This window comes from Lithobates pipiens, unplaced genomic scaffold (genome assembly GCF_037356315.1).
Source record: "Lithobates pipiens isolate NorthernLeopardFrog02 unplaced genomic scaffold, aLitPip1_a1.2 Scaffold_22, whole genome shotgun sequence".
Classification (NCBI taxonomy): Eukaryota; Metazoa; Chordata; class Amphibia; order Anura; family Ranidae; genus Lithobates; species Lithobates pipiens.
The window spans coordinates 281,070,921-281,095,313 of record NW_027507784.1 but is presented as its reverse complement, the minus strand read 5'-3'; the positions used below and the strand labels follow the sequence as shown (position 1 = coordinate 281,095,313).

General features: G+C 44.4%; 1 protein-coding gene across 4 annotated transcripts in view; it reads left to right on the top strand.

Moving 5' to 3' along the window:
- IL4R (interleukin 4 receptor) overlaps window positions 1–23,220 on the top strand; it is a 200,340-nt gene extending 177,120 nt beyond the window's left edge. For 3 of the 4 annotated variants that reach the window (XM_077449110.1, XM_077449109.1, XM_077449111.1), the window contains 2 exons: window positions 5,564–5,637; window positions 14,625–23,220. In XM_077449110.1, the coding sequence (XP_077305236.1) occupies window positions 5,564–5,637; window positions 14,625–15,558 (1,008 nt within the window). In that variant the 3' untranslated portion in view covers window positions 15,559–23,220. Of the gene's footprint in view, window positions 1–5,563; window positions 5,638–10,913; window positions 11,127–14,624 lie in introns of those variants that run through there. The other variant, XM_077449112.1, reaches the window with a different exon arrangement.
- Window positions 23,221–24,393: the final 1,173 nt, after the last annotated feature.

The window sequence follows — 24,393 nt, the reverse complement described above, 5'->3', positions numbered from 1 at the left end:
CATTCACCTGTTTTATGTTCCAGCACCAGGTCTTTCCCTCTGTGTGCGGCACCTTCTGGGTTCTGCCAGCGCTGCAGCCAATCACATAGGGAAACCATCTTAGGCCCGGTTCACACTGGTACGACATGAGCTCTGACTTTGAGAGCGCGTCGCATGACATTTCAAATCAAGGTTTTCTTATGAAAGCCTTCTTAACTGATCCAACTTGTGTTGCTCTGAATTTTCAAAAGATTCCTGCACTACTTTGGTCCAACTTGGGTGCGATCTCAGCCAAAAGAATATAATGGAAGTCACGTCCAAGTCAGATCACCATCTTAACTGATCTGATTTGTGACATGCAGCATGTGCTCAGAGATGAAAACTTCACAGAAGACCCCCTGCTCCTGTAGCACTCCTGTTGTGTGTTGTGCTGTGTGCAATGTTAGCAATGCAAAATTTATTGGAAAAAAAAAAAAAAAGTGAAGTGCCCCCCGAATCCCTTAGATCTGGTATGGATTCGGGGGGGAAGCTGCGCACCCCCCCCCCCCCCAAATCCATACCAGACCCAAGTCACACTCAACTCAAAGTCAGATCAAAATTGGATCCAGTTCATTAAAGGCGCATGGAAGTCGGATCAATGTCGGAATATAGTCGCAGGGCAAAGTCGGATCAACAGTCGCATGACGTTCGTGTCCCACCAGTGTGAACTGGACCTTAAAGAGTTAATGCGTGTGTTGCTTTGAATTCAAGTAATGCATTCTCACACTAGCAGGCAAACCCCATGTGCTAGGATCTCCTCTGTGATCCCTGAGTACCTGCTCTAGTGTATTCCCAGTGTCTCTTGTCTCATGTGCTCTGTTCTCTTACCTCCAGGCTAGCAATCCTGAGTCTTCCCAGTGTCCTTTCAGTCTGTATCCTAGTTAAATTACCCCATGCACTCCATCTTGTTCCCTGCTCCACTCCCTGTGCATTCCAGCCTGTTTCCTGCATGTTTCTCTAATGACCCTATGCATTCTAGCCTGTCTCCTGCTCCAGTGACTCCATGCACTTCAGCCTGTGTCCTGCACCAGTGACCTTATGCATGCTAGTTGACATCCAGTTTTAGTGTTCCTGTTCTACCCCATCTTCATTTCCCAAAAATACATTTTATTCTCTGTAATCTGTTGCCCTTGGCAGCCTTGACTGCCACTCTTATATTCTAAGCCTTCCAGTAGTGCACCAGAATCATTCATGTATCTCCATACTCCATCTTGGATTGTTGCTCTCTTGGGTGATTCAGAGGGCTGTGACACCTGGGAGTTGTCAGCGGCAAAAGGCATCAGCCCTTGCAGAGTGACCTGGTGAAGACTAGGCAGCTCTTTAGACACTGTGCATGTCCTTTCTAAGGCTCCTTTCACATGTGCCGTATGTCCATGTTTCATCCATCCTTTTTGGATGAAATACGGACATACATGCATCCCTATGGGATAGCGTGTGTCAGCGGATAAACAGCCGATGTCACCCGATATCATCCTATTTTTCTATCCGTCTGCAGAGCGGATTGGATGAACATGGACAGATGGTGTGCAGGGACCACCCTGTCATCTGCTGGCTCAGCGGGGATCAACGGAGCGATTCCCGCTGAGCAAGCGGATGTTCACAGGGCGGTTCATCACTGATCCGTCCCGTGTGAAAGGGGCCTTAGGGCTCTTAACTTCACTGAATGAGCAGACTCGCTGATTTTATTTCTCTCAGTGGCATCCAGTCTCTGCAATATCCTGTGCCGCTCTGTGATTCCCCAAAGCATCCTGTGTCTCTTATGTGGCCTACGCCACTGCCATGCTCCAGCTGCTACTACCAGGTCGTGGTCAGCAAGTCTGTTCCTAGTGGGAACTGACTACTCATCCATGACACTAACGTTACTGTCCCCCTTAATTTTGCAAAGTACAAACTGTTGTCACTATATAAATCCTGTATAATAATAAAAGGTGACTATTTGTAAATATTTATTGTTAATTCTTTATTTATAAGAAACAACAAGGACACAGATAAAGCAGTTGGAATTGGCATAGAAAATATTATTTACAGTAGGGTTGCAAGAAATCGTGTTTAGTCAGAACTTTATCATATTACATCTCATTAGATGTACTGAATATATATTCAGCTTTATCATCACAGAACCTGGTTGGTATAAATCATGCAATACAAGTATATCCAATGTCGTTAGATGAGATGGAAACATACAAATAGCCACTGCCCTCACCTATAACTGGCCTTCACAGCAAGAAGCACATGGAAGAGCAATGCATGTAAAACAAAACCAAAGAAAATTCCCAGCTCAACTCGCCAGCCAGCCTGCTACCTACCAAATTACCCTGTCTAACAGTTTGTGTTAAAAACAGGGGTTTAGTTAGCACACATTTGCAAATACATGTGTAAGCTGTGGAGGCCATGGCAAGGCACCCCATTATTACCTGCAGTCCTAACTGGGAGCCTCAATAGTAATAGCACATGCATTATAATGGATAGGCAAAGGGCAGGTGAGCCTGGAAGGAGCCCACCCCTCCTTAAAGGCACAGCAGTGCACTGGACACCCAGCACAAAGCACAATGGCAGCAAAGGCGTCCAGTGCGTCCCCTCACCAATATTCCAACAGTACAAACAAATGGCCACTGCTTTGGTTTTGTCTTGAAAACATAGATACAGTAATATAATTGCTATGACACACTCGTTGGATCTGTTTTTTTTTAATAATGTGAAAACAGGTGAACAGGTACAGTACTTTAAAGCAAATACAAGCTGGGTAAATATGGATGTACAGGTATTAAGCAATGGGGAACCATCTAGGCAAGAGTTCAAAACTGGTGTTTACCATTTTAGGAAAAGAAGAAGGGGAAGGGGGAAGCAGAAGCTCTAGAATAGTAGAATAAGGGGCAATAGAAATAAAAGTGAAGTAACTTGGTAGTATATACATTTTTTAACCATTTTACATGCTAGGATATCGAAGTGTTTATGAAAAGCAAATATGACTTGAGAGTTTAGGTCTGCTTTCTTTTTATTAGCTCTCCTCACCTCCCTGAGTTACTTTAGCCCCTGGTGTTCACTGTGTGGCCTTGCTCAGATCCGCACAGCCTTTCCTTTAACCACTTGCTTACTGGGCACTTAAACCCCCCTCAGTCCCAGACCAATTTTCAGCTTTCAGCGCTGATGCACTTTGAATGACAATTGCGCGGGCATACAACACTGTACCCAAATGAAATTTTTATCATTTTTTTCCCACAAATAGAGCTTTCTTTTGGTGGTATTTAATTACAGCTCGGAGTTTTATTTTTTGCTAAACAAACAAAAAAAGATCCAAAAAAAAAAAAAAAACATGTTTAATAGTTTGTTATAAAATTTTTGCAAACGGGTCATTTTTCTCCTTCATTGAAGTGCGCTGATGAGGCGGCACTGATAGGCTGCACTGGTGGGCACTGATGGGCTGCATTGGTGGGCACTGATAGGCTGCATTGGTGGGCACTGATAGGCTGCACTGGTGGGCACTGATAGGCATAGTTAAGGCGGCACTAATAGGCACAGATAAGGCGGCACTGATGGGCAAAGATGGGCACAGATAAGGTGGCACGGATGGGTGGCACAGATGGGTGGCACGGATGGGTGGCACGGATGGGCACTGATAGGTACCACTGATAGATGGGACTGATGGGCACTGATAGGTGGCACTGATAGGTGGCTCTGATAGGTGGCACTGCTGGGCACTGATGGGCGGCACTGCTGGGCACTGGTAGATGACACTGATGGGCACGGATATGTGGCACTGGGTTGCAGCACCTTTGTTGAGGCAGATTGTGGGCACTGCTGGGTGGCACTGTGGGCACTGCTGGGTGGCACTGCTGGGTGGCACTGCTGGGTGGCACTGTGGGCACTGCTGGGTGGCACTATGGGCACTGCTGGGTGGCACTGACGGGGGCACTTACTTTTTTTTAATGTGGCACTGGCAGGGGGCAGGTGGGCACTAGCAGGGCTGGCCATGATCGGGACTGATGTCCCGATCACGGCCGCCGGTGATCGGCTTTTTTTTTTTCTCCTCGCGCTGACAGCGCGAGGAGGAATAATAGCCGATTACCGGCTCCGTTATATCACATGATCAGCTGTCATTGGCTGACAGCTGATCACGTGATAAGGGGTCGGGATCGACCCCTTGCACGGATCGGTGATCAGGAGAGTCTCATAGACTCGCCGATCACAGGGCGCGCAGGCCGCTCGTGCACGGTACGACGTCAATAGACGTAGTCCCGGAAAAGGAGATCCGCGCTGTAGCCGTCATTTGACTATAGCGCGGATCTCAAGTGGTTAAAAAAAAAAAAGAAGCTTCTTACTGCACATGGGTGCAACAGTCCTATCCATTCCTGTAGGATAGGCCATTTTAAAGGAGAAGTGTGAGATTTCAAAACAATAAACAAACAAAGGTGGGTGCAGCATAGATGCGGCATCTGTCCCTGCCACCTCTAAGCCCTAGAACTGAGTGATCAAAGATCATTTATCACTTAAAGCGGTAGTAAACCCGCTATTTATTTTTTTTATTTTTTTTATTTTTTTTAACACCTGCAAAGCAAAAGGCATAATGAGCTAGTATGCACCGCATACTAGCTCATTATGAAATACTTACCTTAGAACGAGGCCCCGACATCTGGCACGATCCACGCCGAGGGAGCTGACATGCTCCCTCTGCGTTTCTTCCGGGTATCGCGGCTCCGGCGCTGTGAGTGGCCGGAGCCGCGATATCGTCACTCCCGCGCATGCGCGCGGGAGATTTCTTTCCGGCCGCCGGCCACTGCCGGATTTTCAGGCCGAGAATCCCCTCGTGCGCATGCGCCGCTGCAGTCAGCGGCGCATACCGAGGGGAATATCTCCTAAACCGTACAGGTTTAGGAGATATTTTTTTACCTACAGGTAAGCCTTATTATAGGCTTTCCTGTAGGTAAAAGTTACAAAAAAGGGTATACAACCACTTTAATTCTCAGGTGACTGCCAGCTAACACTCTGTGCTCAGCCCCTCCAGTGTTCACTGGAGCAAAAGAATGTGGAAGTAGGAGTGGCTGGCTCAGGCTCTCAGCAGCGCACAGAGAGGCTAATTCAGCTGCTGGTCAAGAATCTGCGTGGATCTCATAAAAAAAGTTGGGATTCCTCCAGAGTCTGGATTGGCTGGAGAGACATCAGCTGACAACGGACTTTAACCCACTGTCAGTTGAATCTGGGTCACAGGAGAGCAGAACTAAGTGCACTCCTGTGACCCACAGGAGAAGTAGGGACAAAAGAGCTTTGTTATACTTCTCCTTTAAGACAAAAGATTGTGATGCTTTGAGTGGGGCCTCAGTGAAACCTGTTGCATCAAGGCTGAAGGTAACAATAAGACCAAGTGGGCAGCTCTCGGGGGAGTAAGAGGGGTGGCACTAATTAACAAAAAAATTAATAAAACTACAGTTGTCTTTTAATGCACAATTTCATACTGTTTATTAATTCCTGATATAATTTAAAAAAAATGCTCTCTAGTGTCTACTAAAGGCATCATTATATGCTTTCAAATATGTTTCCATTTCTTTAGGTACCAGAGTCAAAATCAGATGCGAACTGCAGCATTTTACCACTTGGGAACAATAAAAAAAAGAAAAACATTTGGTAAGCACTTTCTCAGTTTTATATACTAATATCTTCTCAACACACAAGTGTAATGTATTATTGGAGAGGAGAAGGGCCTGCATTACTAGAAATACTACACCCATAGACACTAACCTGCTATTGTCCTAACATTTTAAACAGGGTGATTGGGTAGGTTGGTTTTAGGGACTTCACTAATCACCAGCCACTCAGCAATGAATTTACTGCCGGTCGAAATTTCGTAAGAGAAAGCCAGACTCACACATTTTGATATTTCCACAGTCTAACATACAAAGGTCTTTGATTTTTGTATTGAGAGGTGGCTTCAATTTCAGCACTAGATTTCCAAAGAGGGATCAGAATTGGAGGAATAGAGCAGGTCAAAGGAATGGTAATATGGGGTACTGTAATGGCGCGTACACATGACCGGACTTTCCGTCAGACTTGGTCCGGCGGAACGGAATCCATCGGACATTTCGATCGTGTGTGGGCTCCAGCGGACTTTTTTTCCCCAAAAGTCCAACGGACCTAGAAATAAAACATGTTTCAAATCTAGCCGACGGACTCAAGTCCGATGAACTAAAAATTGGGAACACCGTTTGTCTGTGTGCTAGTCCGACGGACCAAATATGACGCAAGGGCAGCTATTGGCTACTGGCTATTGAACTTCCTAGTCCGGTCGTGTGTGGCCAAGTCCGTTTTGTTCATAAAGTCTGTCGGACCTCCACCAAAAGTCTGTCAGGAAGACCGTTAGACCTAGTCCATCGAAAAGTCTGGTCGTGTGTACACGGCATAAGGTTTGGAGCCTCTATACACTTAGGCTTTAAGGTAACCCCCTTGCTGCAGTGTCCAGGGTACTGGGTAGAAGGACCTGGAGAGGAACTTGGGGAAGAGTAGGTAGTGCAAAGAACTAGGGGAGAATTCTGGTAGATGGAATGAAGTGAAAAGCAGAGGAGAACAACAGAGTTTGGGAGAGGTGAGTGTTGTGACTCAGCAGTGCAGAAAGACTGTTAACAGGTCACCAAGACTGTTAACAGGTAACCATCTTTAGAAAGAGAATGGAAGGCTATATATAAATACCTCATCCAAGAAAGAATTTAAGAAAATAATAAATGTACGGACTTTAAGAAGGAGACGCAGCAACCAAATATATAATCAAAATTTTTTATTACAAATGTTAATGTTTTTAACCTTAAAAACAGCTTACCTGTAAAATCCTTTTCTTTGAAGTACATCAGGGGACACAGAGCCATAGTAGTTACTATGTGGGTTATAGGCCAACTTCAGGTGATGGACACTGGCATGCCCTAAGACAAGAAGTGCACTCCCTATACAACCCCTCCCACTACTGGGAGTACCTCAGTTTTGTAGCCAAGCAATATACATGTATACCAAAGAAGGGAGGGACCTCTGTGTCCCCTGATGTACTTCAAAGAAAAGGATTTTACAGGTAAGCCGTTTTTAAAAATCATGTTTCTTTTCATACATCAGGGGACGCAGAGCCATAGTAGTTACTATGTGGGATGTCCCATAGCAATGGCAACTGAAGGGAGGGAGACACAACAAAAAAGGTAGGGCATTAAGAGACTAGAGGACTTATACTGCAGCCTGCAGTACACTACACCCAAAGGCAATATCCTCATGACCTTTTACATCGATTTGATAGAATCTTGTAAATGTATGGACTGAAGACCAAGTTGCGGCCTTGCAGATCTGAGCCATGGAGCCCTGGTGATGCACCGCCCAAGAAGCACTGGTGGAGGGCACTTTAACATGAAAAGGAGGAATTTTATTTTTTAGACCACAATCACTTGACAAATCCATTTGGAAATAGTAGATTTTGATGCTGCCTGTCCTCTTTTAGAACCTTCTGGCAGTACAAACAAAACATCTGTTTTGCAAATCTGAGAGTTCTCCTTTAAAAAGACCTTGACTGCTCACTCTACATCAGGGGAATGTAGTGACTTCTCTTCCCTAGATCGAGACTCTGGGAAAAAGGAAGGCAGAACAATATCCTGGTTTAAACGAAAACCTGTCATTACCTTTGGTAGGAATTCAGGATGAGGCTGCAATACCACCTTGTCCTTATGCATAATCAAATATGGCTCTTTATAAGACAGAGCCGCCAATTCCGATACCCTTCTGGCAGAGGATATGGCAACCAAAAAGATTATTTTTCTCGTCAAAAGAACCAAGGGAATTTCCCGTATAGGCTCAAAAGGCTGTTTCTGTAAAGCCGACAAGACTAAATTCAAATCCCAAGGATTCAGGGGTGCCCTGACAGAAGGATTAATCCGCATTAACCCCTGAATTAAGCTACGCACCAGAGAGTGAGAAGCAAGAGGCTGTTGAAAGAATACTGATAAGGCTGAGACCTGGCCCTTGATAGTACTCAAGGCCAGCTTAATTTCAAATCAAATTTGCAGGAATTCAAGGATCCTACCTATGACATACTTTCTGGGGTGCCAACCCCTGGATCCACACCAGGAGACATATGCCTTCAAGACTCTATAGTATATGACTCTGGAGGCCGGCTTACTAACACCGTCCTTTAGAATGTGGGTTTCAATAGCCAAACCATTAAATTTAGCATTTGTAAGGTAGCATGGAATACCAGACCTTGGGGGAGAAGGTCTGGACACAATGGCAGGGTCCAAGGGTCCCCTACTGCCATCTTTATGATCTTGGCAAATCAAGATCTTCTGGGCCACCAGAATCAACTCTTTCCATTCCTGCTTGATCCTGCGAAGAAGGAGCGGAAGCAGCAGATTTGGAGGAAATGCATAGATCAGTGAAAACTGATCCCATGGAAAGACCAAGGCATCTGTTCCGTATGCCAGAGGATCCCTCGTCCTTCACACAAAGTTGTTGACCTTGTTGTTGAATCTGGACGCAAAGAGATCCACATCTGGAACACCCCATCTTTGACATATCAACAGAAAGATGTTGGGGTGAAGGGACAATTCTCCTGAAAACAATTGTTGGCGACTCAAGTAGTCCGCCTGACAATTTTCTATCCCTGAAATGAAAATCGTTGATAGGCAAGGAATGTTGCTTTCTGCCCAAGCTAGAACATGATTCACCTCTTTTTGGGCTGCACGACTTCTTGCGCCCCTTGGTGATTGATGTAGGCCACAGCCATGGCATTGTTGGATTGAATCCTGACAGGACAATTCCGTAGTCTGAGCGTCCGGGCCTCTAGGGCCAGACGTACTGCTCGAATTTCTAGAATACTGATGGGCAAGGTCCTTTCTGACTTGGACCACTTCCCCTGGACAGATGCTTCTTCCAGGACTGCCCCCTAGACTAGAATGCTGGCATTCGTTGGTACCACTTTCCAAGATACTGGTAGAAAGGATTTCCCCTGTTGAAGGTTGCTGGATACCAACCACCAATTGAGGCTCTGACACACCTCGGGGGATAAGCGCATTAGAAAGTTCAAAGCCTAAACTTTCTTGTTCCGGGTCGAGAGAATGGTGTTTTGCAGCAGTCTTGAAGGAAACTGCGCATAAGAAATGGCCTCAAAGGAGGCCACTATCTTCCCTAACAATTACATGCACAGTTGAATGGAAGGATTTCTCTTTGTTTTGACAAGTCAAATCAGTTTCTTTTATGGAGCCGATTCTTGCCTGGGGTAAGAATACCTTCTTTTGAACGGTATCTATGATCATCCCCAAATACTGTAATCTGCTTGACGCTTTTAAGGAGGATTTTTCTAGGTTGATCCAGCCTAGGAATTCCAGGTAGCTTAGGGCTGAGATTAAACTTTGGTTTAGACCGGTGACTGATCTATTAAAAGCAGATCGTGTAGATAGGCTAGAATTGTTATATCCTAAGCCCTTAACCTGGCTAAAGGAGGCGCTAGGATCTTTGTGAACACATGCGGTGTGGTGGCTAGACCGAATGCCAGAACCACAAACTTAAAATGATGATTTTCGACCTCAAAGCGTGGAAATGTGGAGATAGGCATCTTTGATATCGATTGATGCCAAAAATTCCCCTCCTTGTAGAATGGAGACAACCGATCGGATTGACTCCATGTGAAAAGAATGGATATTCAAGTGCTGGTTCAGATCCTTGAGATCTAGAATGGGTCTTACCTCCCCATTTGGTTTTGGAACCATGAAGAGGTTTGAATAAAACCCTGAACCCTGCTCTTCTGTGGGAACCTCTGATATTACCTTCTGGGACAAGAGATGATCCAGAGCTAGAAAGAGAGACTTCCTTTTCCTGGATCACTGGAAATGTTTGATTTTAAAAAACGGGGAGACGGGAATTCTTGGAACTCTCGTTTGTAACCTAGAGAAATTGTGGAGTCACTCATCTATCTTGACAATGTTCCTGCCAGATCTTTGAAAATTGTAGAAGCCTTCCCTCCACCCAAGCGAGCGTGGGCGCCCCTTCATAAGAAGGCTTTAGTATTTTGCTTTGCGGGCTTCCTGCCCCAAGGCCTCTTTTGGCCCTGGGACTGCCCCTGAGGTCTTCCTCTTGAGCTCGACGGTGGAGGCCTTCGAGACTGTCTGGAGTCAGATGCTCCTGGCACTGGAGAAGATGTACGTTTAAAGGAAAAATGCTTAAACTTCTTAACTGGTAAAAGAGAACTTTTCCCATTAGAAATCCTTTGAATATATTTATCTAAATCGTCTCCAAACATAGCATCCACCGTAAAACATAGTGCTTCTGATATGCCAGCCCATTGCTGCGCCTGCTGATCATGGATAATCTTAAGTATCTCCCCAAACTGGTCCTTTATGGACTGAGATACTCCAATCACCGCAAGAGCCGGCTGCACAACTGAACTTGCAAGAGAAATGTTGTTCTTAAAAAGAAATTCCAACTTTTTATCTGTTGGATCCTTCAACATTTGCGCATTGTCTACAGGACAAGTGAGGTTTTTATTTACCGAGGATATCACAGCATCGATTGCTGGGACCCCCCATTTCTTATATAATTTCTCCTCCATAGGATAAAGTATAAAAAACTTTTTTTAGAGGAAAAAAATGCTTAGCTGGGTGTTCCCATTCAGAATACATCAGCTTTTTTAGCCATGAATGGATAGGAAAGGCATCCCAAGATTGGGGAGGCTTTAGTGATCCCAAACCAGTGGTGGGCTCATCAATAGACTGCGCTACAGGCAGTAAAAAAGTTGAGCGAACCAACTTAGTAAGGAAGTGTACTAACAGTCTTTATTGTGAGACTGCTCCCTCCATATAAGGATCCTGTCAGGGCTGGCTGCTCCTTCTCTGGGCTGGCTGCTCAGCTGTCGGCTAATTGCCAGTTCTCATCTCTCTCCACAGCTCCGCTGTTCCTGATCATGCTCGTCTGACCTGCCTACTTAAAGCTGTCCAGCTCACTTCACCTCTGACTTCCCCTTGGTCACATCACAAGAAACCATCTCCTGCGGTTCTGTTTAACCTCCCTGGCGGTATGATTCATTCTGGTTTTAGGTGCTGAAAGCGATACAATTATTTTGCATGGAAATTTGGCGTTTTATATTGTAGTCCTGTAATTCTTAGGAATAACTCTCTTAAATCTGTTCAAACCAGTCAAACAAGTCTAGCAGACATCCCGGGTATGATAAAGTTTATAATATAATAAATAATAATAAAAATTATTCAATAATGTAATGAAATCCAAAAACACTGAAATTTGCTCATTTGCAGAATTGTCGCTGTCATTAGATTTAGTGTTTGATGACGAATTTCCCCACAAACCTCTATCGCTCAATTCTGCAAGTGATTCTAATTTATTATCGCTGTTTTCTAGTTGGTCTAAAATCACTTTTGACATAAAGGGACACTTTTTGGTTGCTATGGACAATCTCCAAATTCCAGGCAGAAAAAACAGTATTTATAATATAAAAGTGCATGCAGGGCACTGCACAGACCACTAGGGACAAAGGGGGTGTGTCATTTTTTTATACAGTACTGTAATCTGTAAGATTACAGTACCGTGTGTGTTGTGTATTTTAACTTTTTTGAATTTGGCGCCGATCTCCCCTCCCGTGCGCCATAACGTCGCAGGGAACGGAGCTCGGCGGCACTCGGGCACTGTGTGAATCGAGCGTAGGACAGCTCGATCACACAGCGCGGAGGACATCGCTGGATCCAGGGGACAAGGTAAGTAACCTCTCGCTCTATCCAGCGATGCGATCCCGAGTCTGGCTCGGGGTTACCGCTTATGATTTTAAAGTCCTAACCCGAGCCAGACTCGGGATTACCGCCAGGAAGGTTAAGGACTGGCTTGCTGACATCCCTTCTGGCTCCTTATCCTGCTTGCTGTTGCTCTACTTGGATCCCCGACTTCTAGCTTGGCTGATTACCCGATCTGGTTATTGAACTCTGGCCTGGCTGACTACTCGATCCAGTTACTGGACTCTGGCTATGCTTTGACTACGCTTTTTCTATTTATCTTTTTATTTTTATTTAATAAACAAGTGTGATTTAATTGTACTTCTGTCTCGATCTGATTCATGGTTTCTGACAGATCCTCGGAAGAGGAGATATCAGTGTCTTCCTGATTTTTTGGAAGAACTTCCTGATCCCCTGGCCCTTGCTCCTCAGTATATGGGTCCTGAGCACTGGATGGGGATCTGCTACGCTTGGACCCACTATGGAGAGCGACCATAGCATCAATCTTCTGTTCCAAACTTAAAAAGGTAGAAGAAAAAACCTCCCGAGTAATAAATATAGGGGCTGAAGTCTCCAGCGCTGCTGCGACACCAGTCCCCCCTGACAGCTCGCTCTGACCGGCCGCATCCCTCTCAGAGGAAGATGACATTTTCTTGGACATGGATTTAGATTGTTGCAAAACAACCGCTCCTTTAGAACCCTTTGAGGTGTTCCTTGTCCCCCTTCTGCTAATAGCCTGATGCACAAAGCAGAGGCACTACCAGAAGGAATGCATACACTGCTAGGGCTATAGTCCAGAAAAATTGCCGCTATTAATGCCTAGCCTGAAGCAGTAACAACAATGTGTCAAAGGAAATGCCTGTATCACCAAACCTGATAATGCCACCTCTTTGCTCTTATGTCCCTTCACAGCCTGTAGAAGCACACAATGTGCTTTTAAAAACTTGCCTCCATGTGCACCTGGCGTTGAGAGAACCCTGACGCCATTAAAACCCGCCCCCCGCATTGCCTACGGCTCCACCCCCTATTTCAATTCTATTTACAGGTCCTCTCAGACCCAGAGAGAGCACGGTGGGGAGGGTTATAAGCCGGGAGCGGCCGCTGATCACGCTTTCCCCCTTTTTAAAAAAAAATGAATCCAACCGCATTTACCAGGAAAATACCAGCATAGGGGGCAACAGGCGGGGCGACAAACCCCCCCCCCATAGGCTTACCGGATGATCTGCTGCTCGGTCGGAGGAGGATGTGGTGACATATAGGCATGACATTATTATTTTTAAAGGAGACATTCATAATAAAATTCAAAAGATTTATTATGCTGCATACACACGATCGGACTCTCCAGCAGACTTGGTTTTCCCAAAAGTCCGGCGGAGCTAGAAATAAAACATGTTTCAAATCTATCCGACGGACTAAAAAAAAAAAAATTGGGAAAACAGTTCATCTGTGTGCTAGTCCGACGGACCAAATATGACCCAAAGGCAGCTATTGGCTACTGGCTATTGAACTTCCTTGTTTAGTCCCGTTTACGTCATCATGTTCAAAACTAACGGTCTTTCGAATGGACTTAGTCCGGTCGTGTGTGGCCAAGTCCGCTTCGCTCAGAAAGTCCGTCGGACCTCCGCCGGAAGTCCGTCCGGAATGCCGTCGGACCTAGTCCGTCGAATAACCCACAATCCTGGACCTGCAACAGCACCCTGCCATTAAAAACTTTATGACCTCACTACCAAAAAGTATCCCAGAGTCCAGCTCTCTAAAAAGAGAAACATTCACAGGCATTCTTCGGATACGAGGCCTGGGTAGCATTCAAAAAAGACACTTTGAATGGATCCAGTCAGCATGGCTAGCCCCAGCAAGGATTGCTCCAGTGGAGCTCAGCACAGCACATCTTTACTCGTGACCAACACCTTAGACACTGGCGGAAAAACTGAGGTACTCCCAATAGTGGGAGGGGTTATATAGGGAGTGGCACTTCTTGTCTTAGGGTGTGCCAGTGTCCATCACCTGAAGGTGGCCTATAATCCACATAGTAACTACTATGGCTCTGTGTCCCCTGATGTATCAAAATAATTTTTTTTATATATAATTGGTTGCTGCGTCTCCTTCTGACACCGTTAAAGACCTTATATTTGTTTGTTTTTTCTTAAGATCACCATCTTTATTAAATCACACCAACTTCCTGCTATTATCTTTTAAAGCAGAAATGGCATAACATTGTCTTAAAATGACAATACACAGAACTTAAAAAATACACAACAGTGGGGTGAGACTCTAGCTGATATTTGGAGGAAAGCATCAAGGCTTGCGGGAACTCGGGCAGCATGAAAATGTAGCTGTGGAGAGGAAAAAGATCAGATGTGCGAAGGCAGGAAAAAAGGGGAAATGGTGAGCAGTATAGGCGAGGAGCACAATAAGAAGGATGAGTGTGGATCTCAGTATACTTTCACCAAATTGTCACATCAGTCATATTGTTATGGTGATTTTGGAAGTACTGATTTCACCACATTGTCTACAGTACCTCACTGTAACTCAATTCAGTTTTTACCGCTCCTGTGCAAGACATAATAAATCATCTATAATACATTTGTCTTTAGATGGGGGGAGCTGTGTCCTCTTACATGACCCCTGATCCTCCCCTACACCCAACTTACATTTTGGATGTGCAGTATTTGCAACCACAGTGTTCTCCATTGTGTACAGAAAAATAGCCAAGGCCATCTTTATTTGTAGGAAGAGATAAAATTACTTTTGCCTATTCCAAGACCATCTTTAACGTATACAAAAATATCCAATATATCCATTACAATTTTTAGATGCGTCAACTAGTAGTACCAAAGAAATGAAAATGTATTTATTTTATGTTTTGTTCTATTTTAGCAGTAAACGGCTTAAAAAGCTGATCTCACAAAACCAAGATAACACTGACAAGCAACCCGAGACACACAAATCAACTCCATATTATAACTGCATTGATCGAGGAGCTGTAAAAAATGTTTTCATACCAGAAATTATAGCAGTTGAAAGAACTTTAAGCCTTACCTCCTTAGTAGTTGATATAAACTTAGAAAATGAGCCCAAAATTTCTAAAGAAAATGATGAAGAAGTTCAGCCATTGGAATGCGATTTTATCAATAGAATGTTTTTTGAAATTTTAAACACTGACAGCAAACAGGATAAAGTGATGGATCTTTCTGACAACTTGGGAAATGAAAATATGAATGGCTCCTTGCTCCTCGAAGATATCTGTTATGAAGATGGGAAACACATAGGTTTACTATACAATTACACCCGAGTAAATTCACAACCAGAAACACAAAGTAAAGATTTTAATAATGGCCAAGAATTTCGTTTTTGGAAAGATTCACCACCCTATGTGCTCACACTGAACTCCAATGGTAGCTGTTCAGAAAATGATTGCATATCATCAGCTGTATGGCAATACAAGACAGGTTTTGATGATGACTACAAACCGATGGTGTCAGATTCGCCACAGTCCCACTGTCTGAAGACAGTTAATTGCACTAATCACAACTTAATGCAGAAGTCAGAAGCTTGCATGACTATATCTGATACATTGTGTAATAAGCTCCAAATCATATTGGAACCAAATTCTGACTGTTTAGTACCTAATCTGAATGAAGCAATGGCAAGTTCCTTAGAAGTTTGTCGTGCTGATATGTACATGGAGTGTGAATATAAACAATTTGATGAGGTGGTTCATCAAGATAAAAATTTAGGAAGCAACAATCTCAGACTTGCACAGTGCCCAGTGCTGGAAACAGGATATAAACCCTTTAAAAGTTTTGATTAAATAAGATTATTTTTATTGTCAGAATAAAAAATATTCAAGATTTTCTATTTTACAAAAAGGTATTTTGGGTAAAACTAAAGGCAAAAGCTTATTTTCATTTTGGATAAAGTAAAGAAGGATTATAACCCCTGTCAATTTTTTTGCCACCTACTGGGGAGATTTCCTCTCACTTTCTGTTCCATAGCCAAAACAGAAAATGAGAAGAAATCATTTCAAACATAAATTTGAAGTACTTTTGAACAACATTTATCAAGTTCTCAAATGTATTGATATTTTTCATATAAATGTTCATACGAGTGGGGGCGTGGCCTGACCTTGCATGGCATAGGACGCATCTTCCCGGAGCTCCGATGAGTGATGCTGAACATCAGCTAATCCTTTGACTCTACAGGGAGATTTTACTCCCGGGACTGGCTCGGAAGGCACCCCCTATCTCCTGCGATCATGCCCCCTCCAAAAAGCCAAAAATCGGGAGCGGGGAAGCTAGCACAATACCGCCGGCAAGATGGCGAAGAAGGAGAGGAGGATCGCACTCCCGGGAAGGCGGGAGGAGAGCGGGGGACAGGAGACACAGACAGGCTGCTGGAGGCTATAACACTGTGCCGCACCTCCCTCACTGCACAGATCAAAAAAGTTAAAATGGATATTTCTTTAATAAGACAAGACCTCCAGAAACTTTAGGATCAGGTCAGGGAGACTGAGACCCGCATCAGTACAGTGGAAGATGCCCTCCCACCATTACAGGCCGGATCTGACCATGTGCAAAGACCGATTAACCAGCTCCTTGCCAAACAAGATGACATGGAGAACTGGCTAAGACGATGTAGCATCCGCCTCATCGGTCTTCCAGAGGGGGCAGAGGGTAGAGACCCGACAACTTTTTTGGAGCAGCTGCTGATCAACACTTATGGTCGAGATGCCTTCTCCCCCATGTTGGTGGTTGAGCGAGTGCATCGCATACCTGCTTGCCCCCCCCCCCCCGCAGGGAACATCACCCGAACCTTTAATCGCAAAACTTCTAAACTACAAGGATGGGGATGTTGCCCTGTGGTTGGCAAGAGAAGGGAAATATCCCCATCGGAAACGTCAACGTGGCAATTTTCCCCAACTTCTCCGCAGAAATACAGAAGCGCTGCTAGGGATTCATGGAGGCTAAAACGGATGCTGTGCACCCATCACATGAAGTACTCAATGTTGTTCCCAGCACACATGAGAGTGGAGATCTGAAATTGGGCACTCTTCTTTGAAGATCGTCGGGAGGTCATCTCTTGGCTGGAATGCCGAACTGCCCCGAACAGAGCTGAATAATGGATTGCCAGAAGAGCCATACGTAAGATATTATCCCCCTTTTTTCCTTTAACGCTGCAATGTTTCCCCACATCCCTTAGTACACTGATTTTTTCCCTTGCTGCACGATTACCCTGATGACCTGTAATGGGTCAACATTCGCCACAGACGGAATCATACCGGATGGCAGAATTGCAAGGTAATATACAAGATATACAACCGGGATGGACATGAGGGAACTTCCTGAATGATGGCTAAGGAACTGACTAATCCTACAAGATGTGAGTCAAATCTAATATACTTTATCACCCCCATTGAGGCGTCTTTCTTCCATATACCCCTCTATTTGCAATATTCCCGGAGTTGTGGGAACAAGATGGTTCTCCAACCCTGCATGCACAGTGCAGTGAGTTTTTGCCCCATTGTCCACTGGGAAACACCGCCATGCAACCAGGAAAATAAACGGTGGTTAATAATAACTCCTTGAGACGGGCACTTCAACATTCCTTAGTACAGAGGTGCTTGGCTTAACACATCTGCTCAACTCGGTGGATGGAACTGATCTGCATTTATATTTTTCTAGGATCACTGAAAATGGCTTTCCCAGTTGGAGGTTTACAGTTGTTAAGGGATTATGCCCGCACCAGTTGGGGAAGGTGCAGGGTAGGGAGGGGGAGGAGGGAACGTTACTATGGTTCAATTTAAAAGTGTTTGCTGCTATATGGACACAGGTTTCTTGCCAAAAATGCTTAATTTTGAACGGGCACATGTATGTTATATTACATTCACAATTGGTGGTGATGTTTGTGAGTGAGAAGGTTTCTACAGACTGGTGCACAAAGAACTTGGGGTCCAGTTTACCTGAGATTTATAATACTATAGACAATCTCATATAGCGTCTATAAAATTTCTTACCTGGAACGTGAGGGGCCTACGTGAGAAAATCAAGGGTTCGGCAGCCTTCACATTCCTTAAGAAACAGAGAGCGTATGTGGTAGTACTGGTGAAAACATGTGGAGGGCAGGCTGCAGATGGCCCTCCGGCGCCCATGGAATGGATGGGTGTTCCACTCGGTGCACACATCCCACTCTAGGGGAGTATCTGTGCTCATTGCAAAATCAGTACACGTTGAGCTCTGTGAGGCCTACACAGTCCCACAGGGTAGATATGTATTTCTATCCACTAAACTATATGGGGAACCATTTCTTATTATGGCCTTAACCATTGGGGGAACCATTTCTAACTATGTCCCTCCCCCATTCTCCATATCAATAATCACGGAGGATTTCTCGTTCATGGCCAGCCCCCCCCGTGATACAGGCAGACTATACTATATAGGAGACTTTAACACCACATTGAATACTACTCTTGACAGACTTAGACCCCCATCATTAGCGGCACGGCAGACTGAAGATACCAAATTCTCCAAACTCATCTCTTCCATTCACCTAATTGATACCTGGAGAAATAGATTCCCACAAGTGTGTGAGTACTCTTGCTTCTCTGCCACAGGCACCTCCAGGGACCTGGTGCTTAAATCCATTCCGGCTATCATTGCTGCCGGAGGGGGATACACTTGCAGTAGAATGGGAACGGTTCTTCACAGAAAATGACTGATCTGCCTCTACTCCGGTGTTGGATTCATTTAAGCTACACGCTTGTGCGACCTTAACTACACACATCAACCAGATTAAGGCGGACTCCTTTGAAGCCTTTTATAGCGCGGTAACGGAGCTCTCCTCCATGGAATGAACATATGTGATTGATCCCTCCTTATTGAACGCTAATGTGCTTAAACTACAGACGAAAGTAGTGTCCCAATTGCAATATGAGAAAACCAGACAGAAACTATTTTTTATTAAACAGAAGCGATTCAAGCATGGGGAAATACTGGTAAACTTCTTGCATATTTGGTACACAGTGAAGACAGACCCCCGGTTGTCATTACCTTACATGGCCATGGGGGACAACAGATCACAGACCCCCCCCCCCCCCACTGTAACCTCCAGATTTCGAAATGTCTTTAAAGAACTATACACCTCTACAGTCTCGGAGGATACAGCACCCATGGATCAATTCCTTGAGAATATTTCACTCCCCCAACTGTCTGAGAGCCAGATAGACCTTCTTGAAGCATCTCTTACCTCTGAGGAAATAATATTGCAGACTTTGCCAGATCCAATTCCCCAGGCTCGGATGGCTTAACCATCGAATTTTATTCACACTTTGGTGAGGTACTTATACCAAAATGACTTACCCTGTACAATGATCTCTTTGAAATCCTAATACTACCACCTTCCATGAGAGAGGCCACAATAGTCCTGATACCAAATCCAGGATACCCACAGTCCTATCGCCCCATATCCCTATTTCAAGTAGACATTAAAATATTAGCCAAAATACTCTATGCGTTTAAATCAAGTAATACTCACTGTAATACACACAGACCAGGCAGGGTTCATGCCAGGCCAAAATACCTCCTTCAACCTCAGGAAACTATTAATCTCCAGGCCATATGTTAAAAATGTTGGAACTCGGGTGGTGGTGATGCTAGACACGGCCAAGGCGTTTGATTTGGTGGAGTGGAGGTATCTCTGGAGGTGCCTGGAGGGATATGGTTTTGGGCCTAAGTTCATCAGATGGGTTCAACTACTATATCAACACCCGACAGCTAAGGTAGTGGCGAATGGATGCCCGTCTCAGGTATTTGATCTCAGCAGAGGGACGAGACAAGGATGCCCACTTTGCCCACTCCTATATGCACTGGTGGCGGAACCCCTCGGCGTGTCCACCCGCGCAGACCAGAGGGCTGATAATCAGGCGTCTGACTGAAAAAAAATCAGTCTATACGCTGATGACACCTTGCTCTATCTAGCCGACTCTGGCCCTTCTTTACACAATGCTCTACAAATGATTGAACAATTTGAGACATTCTCCGGTCTGAAGATCAAGTGGGGAAAGTCTCAGATTCTACCAATTAACAGCTTTCCACCCCCAGAATCTCAGACCAATTTACCACTTCAACGGGTCGATATAATCAAATACCTGGGTATACATATATACAAAGCCCCGGCAGACTACATTGCCCTGAATATAGGACTCATATTTTCCCTAGTCAAGTCTAAAATACACACTTGGTCCCGCCTACCTCTGGGGATATGGGGTCGAATAATTTAATAAAGGTGCTGTATATTCTATGGCACACTCCAGTGTATTAACCCCTAAAATAATTTAAATCGCTGGAAGCTCTCCTTAATCGCTTAAGGACCGCCTCCTGCACATATACTTCGGCAAAATGTCACGGCTGGGCACAAGTACGTACCTGTACGTTGCTCTTTAAGTGTCCAGCCGTGGGTCGGGAGCACGCCGCCACGCTCCCGACCCGGTCCTGACCGTGGCCGTGGGACCAGCGGACCCGATGGCCGCTGGTGTCCCGCGATCGGGTCACAGAGCTGAAGAACGAGGAGAGGTCTGTGTAAACAAACATCTCCTCGTGCTTCCTACTGAGCCTGTCACTGATGGTCTGTTCCCTGTTATAGGGAAAGACGATCAGTGACATCAGACGCCAAGCCACGCCCCCTACAGTTAAAAAAAAACACACTTAACCCTTCCCCGCCCCCTAGTGGTTAACTCCTTCACTGCCAGTGTCATTTACACAGGAATCAGTGCATTTAAATAGCACTGATTGCTGTATAAATGACAATTGTCCCAAAAATGTGTCAAAAATGTCCGATGTGTCCGCCATAATATAGCAGTCACAATAAAAATCGTTGATCACCGCCATTACTAGTAAAAAAAAAAAAATTTTAATAAAAATGCTAAAAAACTATCTCCTATTTTGTAAACGCTATAACTTTTGCGCAAACCAATCAATAATCGCTAATTGCGATTTTTTTTTTTAACAAAAATATGTAGAAGAATACGTATCAGCCTAAATTGAGGAAAAAAAATATTTTTTATATATTTTTTTGGGGATATTTATTAAAGGAAAAAGTAAAAAATATTGAATTTTTTTCAAAATTGTCGCTCTATTTTTGTTTATAGCGCAAAAAATAAAAACAGCAGAGGTGATCAAATACCACCAAAAGAAAAGCTCTATTTGTGGGAAAAAAAGGACGCCAATTTTGTTTGGGAGTTAAGTCGCAGAATCGCAAAAAGGGGCCTGGTCCTTTGGCTGCAAATTGGTCCGGGGCTTAAGTGGTTAAACCCTTCGTGTGGGGGAACAACAGGTACAAACTTTCCTGGCAGACACTTAAAAACCCGACCGACATGGGCGGCACAACCCTTCCAGACTTTAACCACTATTATATTGCCTCGCAACTGTCCCAACTCTTCCATATTGACAAGACAGATAAAGAACGCTTCCTTACCCTCCTATGCCCTCCTTGGACACAACACACTGGGGACTCAATAACCACCATATCAGTGGGCACAGGGAACATGGAATCGAGGGAACACAGACAGTCCCTGCTCTTTCATTACAGACGTATATGGGACCTAGCATCAGCCAAATTAGGAATACCACCACACAATGACTACACGCCACTCTGGCATAACAAACACCTACAGGAATTTCACTGTGTTCAGAATTTAGAACTCTGTGCCTCAAGGGGCATATACTATCGGCACCACCTGATCACTAATGGGACTTTTAAGACCTTTGAAACCACATGTTTTTTCGTTTCCTCTAGGTCCGTCAGGCGGCTCAGACACAGATTTCACAAGCTCTTCCACAATCTGCTCCCAACCCCATTATAGCAATAATTATAGCAATAATTAAAAGCACAGAACCCAAAAAGCTTATATCATGCTTCTACAACATGCTCTCCACAGCTGTCTTGTCAAAACTGGCTTATGCTCTAAAACCCCGATGGGAGGGAGATGTGGGAGCAATGGAGGATGGTGAATGGGAGGAAGCATTAGAGACCTGCAAGACAGTGTCGCCCAAGCTCTCAGATAGACTGTCACAAATATACTTTGCCATATAATAGACTTTGCCATATAAAAGATTCACAGAGCATACCTCACCCCTCTCAGAGTTGCCAGGTACTAAAGGAACCAGCCCATTACATGTCCAATGTGTAACCTCGAAACAGGGACATTCTTTTACCTTTTTTGGTCCTGCCCCAAACTACAGGCATTTTGGAAACAAATAGTGACTTTCTCACACAATGTCATGGGATCTCCCCTAGCGCTTGACCCGAAGCCATGCCTTCTTGAGATATTCCCTGACGTTCTCGAAAAATTCACCAAAATATTTCTGCAAGAAACCCTGTTCTCAGCCAGGAATGTCATTGCTATAAAATGGATGAGAGCTGAACCCCCAAATGTGGTAGAATGGAAAAGGGAAGTAAACACCACTTTGCCATATAAAAGATTCCTATACATAAATAGAAGCTGTCCAGCTAAATATAACAGAATTTGGGACCGATGGCTACAAGAATCTGAAACCTGTACACAAGGGATATAAAACATTGACATCAATGTAATAAGTATATGCAAATATTACATATCCTTGCTTACCAATTGTCTCACACTCTTACATAAGTGCCAACCAAGTATATGATGATTTGTATATGTGTCAGGTCACCTGAGACCAGGTAACAGATGCACTCCGTAGGAGTCGGAAGTGCACCGCTAAGGTAGTGGACCTTAGGACTGACTGCTGCGGATTGTACCCAGGGAGATTCAGGATACAGGTCTACTGGATCACTAACACAGATGCTAGTGGGAGCTGGAGCATAGATTCCCCAGGGTGCAGAGTCTAAGAGCCAGCAGGTGTTCACCAGAGCCTCCAGCGGTGAGGATGGACTTCTCTGCAGTCTGGCTCCAGGTTGCGGCCCTAGGGTCTCACAGCTCACGCTCCCGGTAGACTACAGGAGAAGGAAACAGCAGGCTGGAACAACAAGGATAGTAAAGGGATAAGGCAGAGGTCAGGGTGACTATCAGACAGGAACAACAGAGTACAGGCTAAAGGTTCAGGGTCACAGGTAGACAGGGATGGTCGGGAACACGCCAAAAGGTCAAGGTCACAAGCAGACCGGAATCGTTGAGGACACGCCAAGGTCGGTAACAGAGACAAATGTAGAGCACACAGCAAGCCAAACACACAGTGAATACACAATGATTGATCAGCACCGCTGACTTGCAGTGTACAGGTTACTATAGGGTTCCTTGATAGGAACCAAGCTTAGAGGAGAGGTTATAAAAACCACCAGGTGGAAGTGGCTGGCCTCTTAGTCTGAACACATGAGGAGAGGTAAGCAGAGGAAGATTACTGCATAACCATGACAATATGTAATGTAACCACAACATATGCAGTACCTTTTTTAATTTTTTTGTTCTGTTTTTTTTTTTACCTGTGTTATGTACACCTGTGCTTAATAAAACTTTTGTTCAAGGAAAAAATGTTTGTACGAGTATTACATTTTGTTCAAAAATCTACTAGTGTATATGGCCAGCTCAAGTGCCTTTTTTACTTTGACTCCAGCTGGAGTTTTCTTCTCTTAGCTTTCTTTGTTTTGGGTAACCTGCAGCTTGGCTTTAACCACAGTTAAAAATAGTTTCAATACAAATTTTTTTCAGGTCTATCTGCACCACCTTCACCAGTTTCTATGTCAGCATGCATCAAATAGGGACTGGCACATGGTCTGCACCTAATTAACAGCAAGATTGCAACATTTTTTCATATAGAAAACTGCTGGAGATTCCTGTCTGCTTGAAGCCGGGGTATGGGATTTGAGCTGTCAGCAGATTGCTTGTAACCCTCTCTCTGGCCGCACAGTGATTACACTATATGAGAAGAACCTGCAGTGTTAGCACGGTAATAAGGTCTGATTTTTTTGGGGTGCCCCAGGTGGGTTATGCCATATTTTACTAGTATGCACAACATGTTATGGCACACTTACCTGTAAAACCATGATGACGTCACTCCCCTGCATACGCATAGGAGTCACATTGCAGCGGCACAAATCAGGGAACATGAATGTTCGCTGAGCTGTGCATGCACAGCTCAGAGTACATCATGGCTGACAGGCAGGAGGAAGTATTTATGACAGAAGAGGCCGAGGCCTGTCAGCAATTTTTCACAACACTGATTTACTACCATTTTAACAACCTCTTCTTCCCTCCCAGTCTGAGCTGAGTGGGGGCTGGGGTGGGCAGAGGGATCAGAGTATGCAGCTCTCCTGTTCTGTCACAGTTAGGCTGGGTTCACATACAGTTTATATACCCTGGCAGAATTTATGATTTCTTTGCCATTTTTCAGAGAATATGAATAACACAAAAACATTTATTTCACTAATGGTTAGTGTTTGGCTGAAGCCATTTATTATCAATCAACTGTGTTTACTCTTTTTAAATCATAATCACAACAGAAATGACCCAAATGACCCTGATCAAAAGTTTACATACCCTGGTGATTTTCGCCTGATAACATGCACACAAGTTGACACAAAGGGGTTTGAATGGCTATTAAAGGTAACCATCCTCTCCTGTGATCCATTTGCTTATAATTAGTGTGTGTATAAAAGGTCGATAGTGTACAGA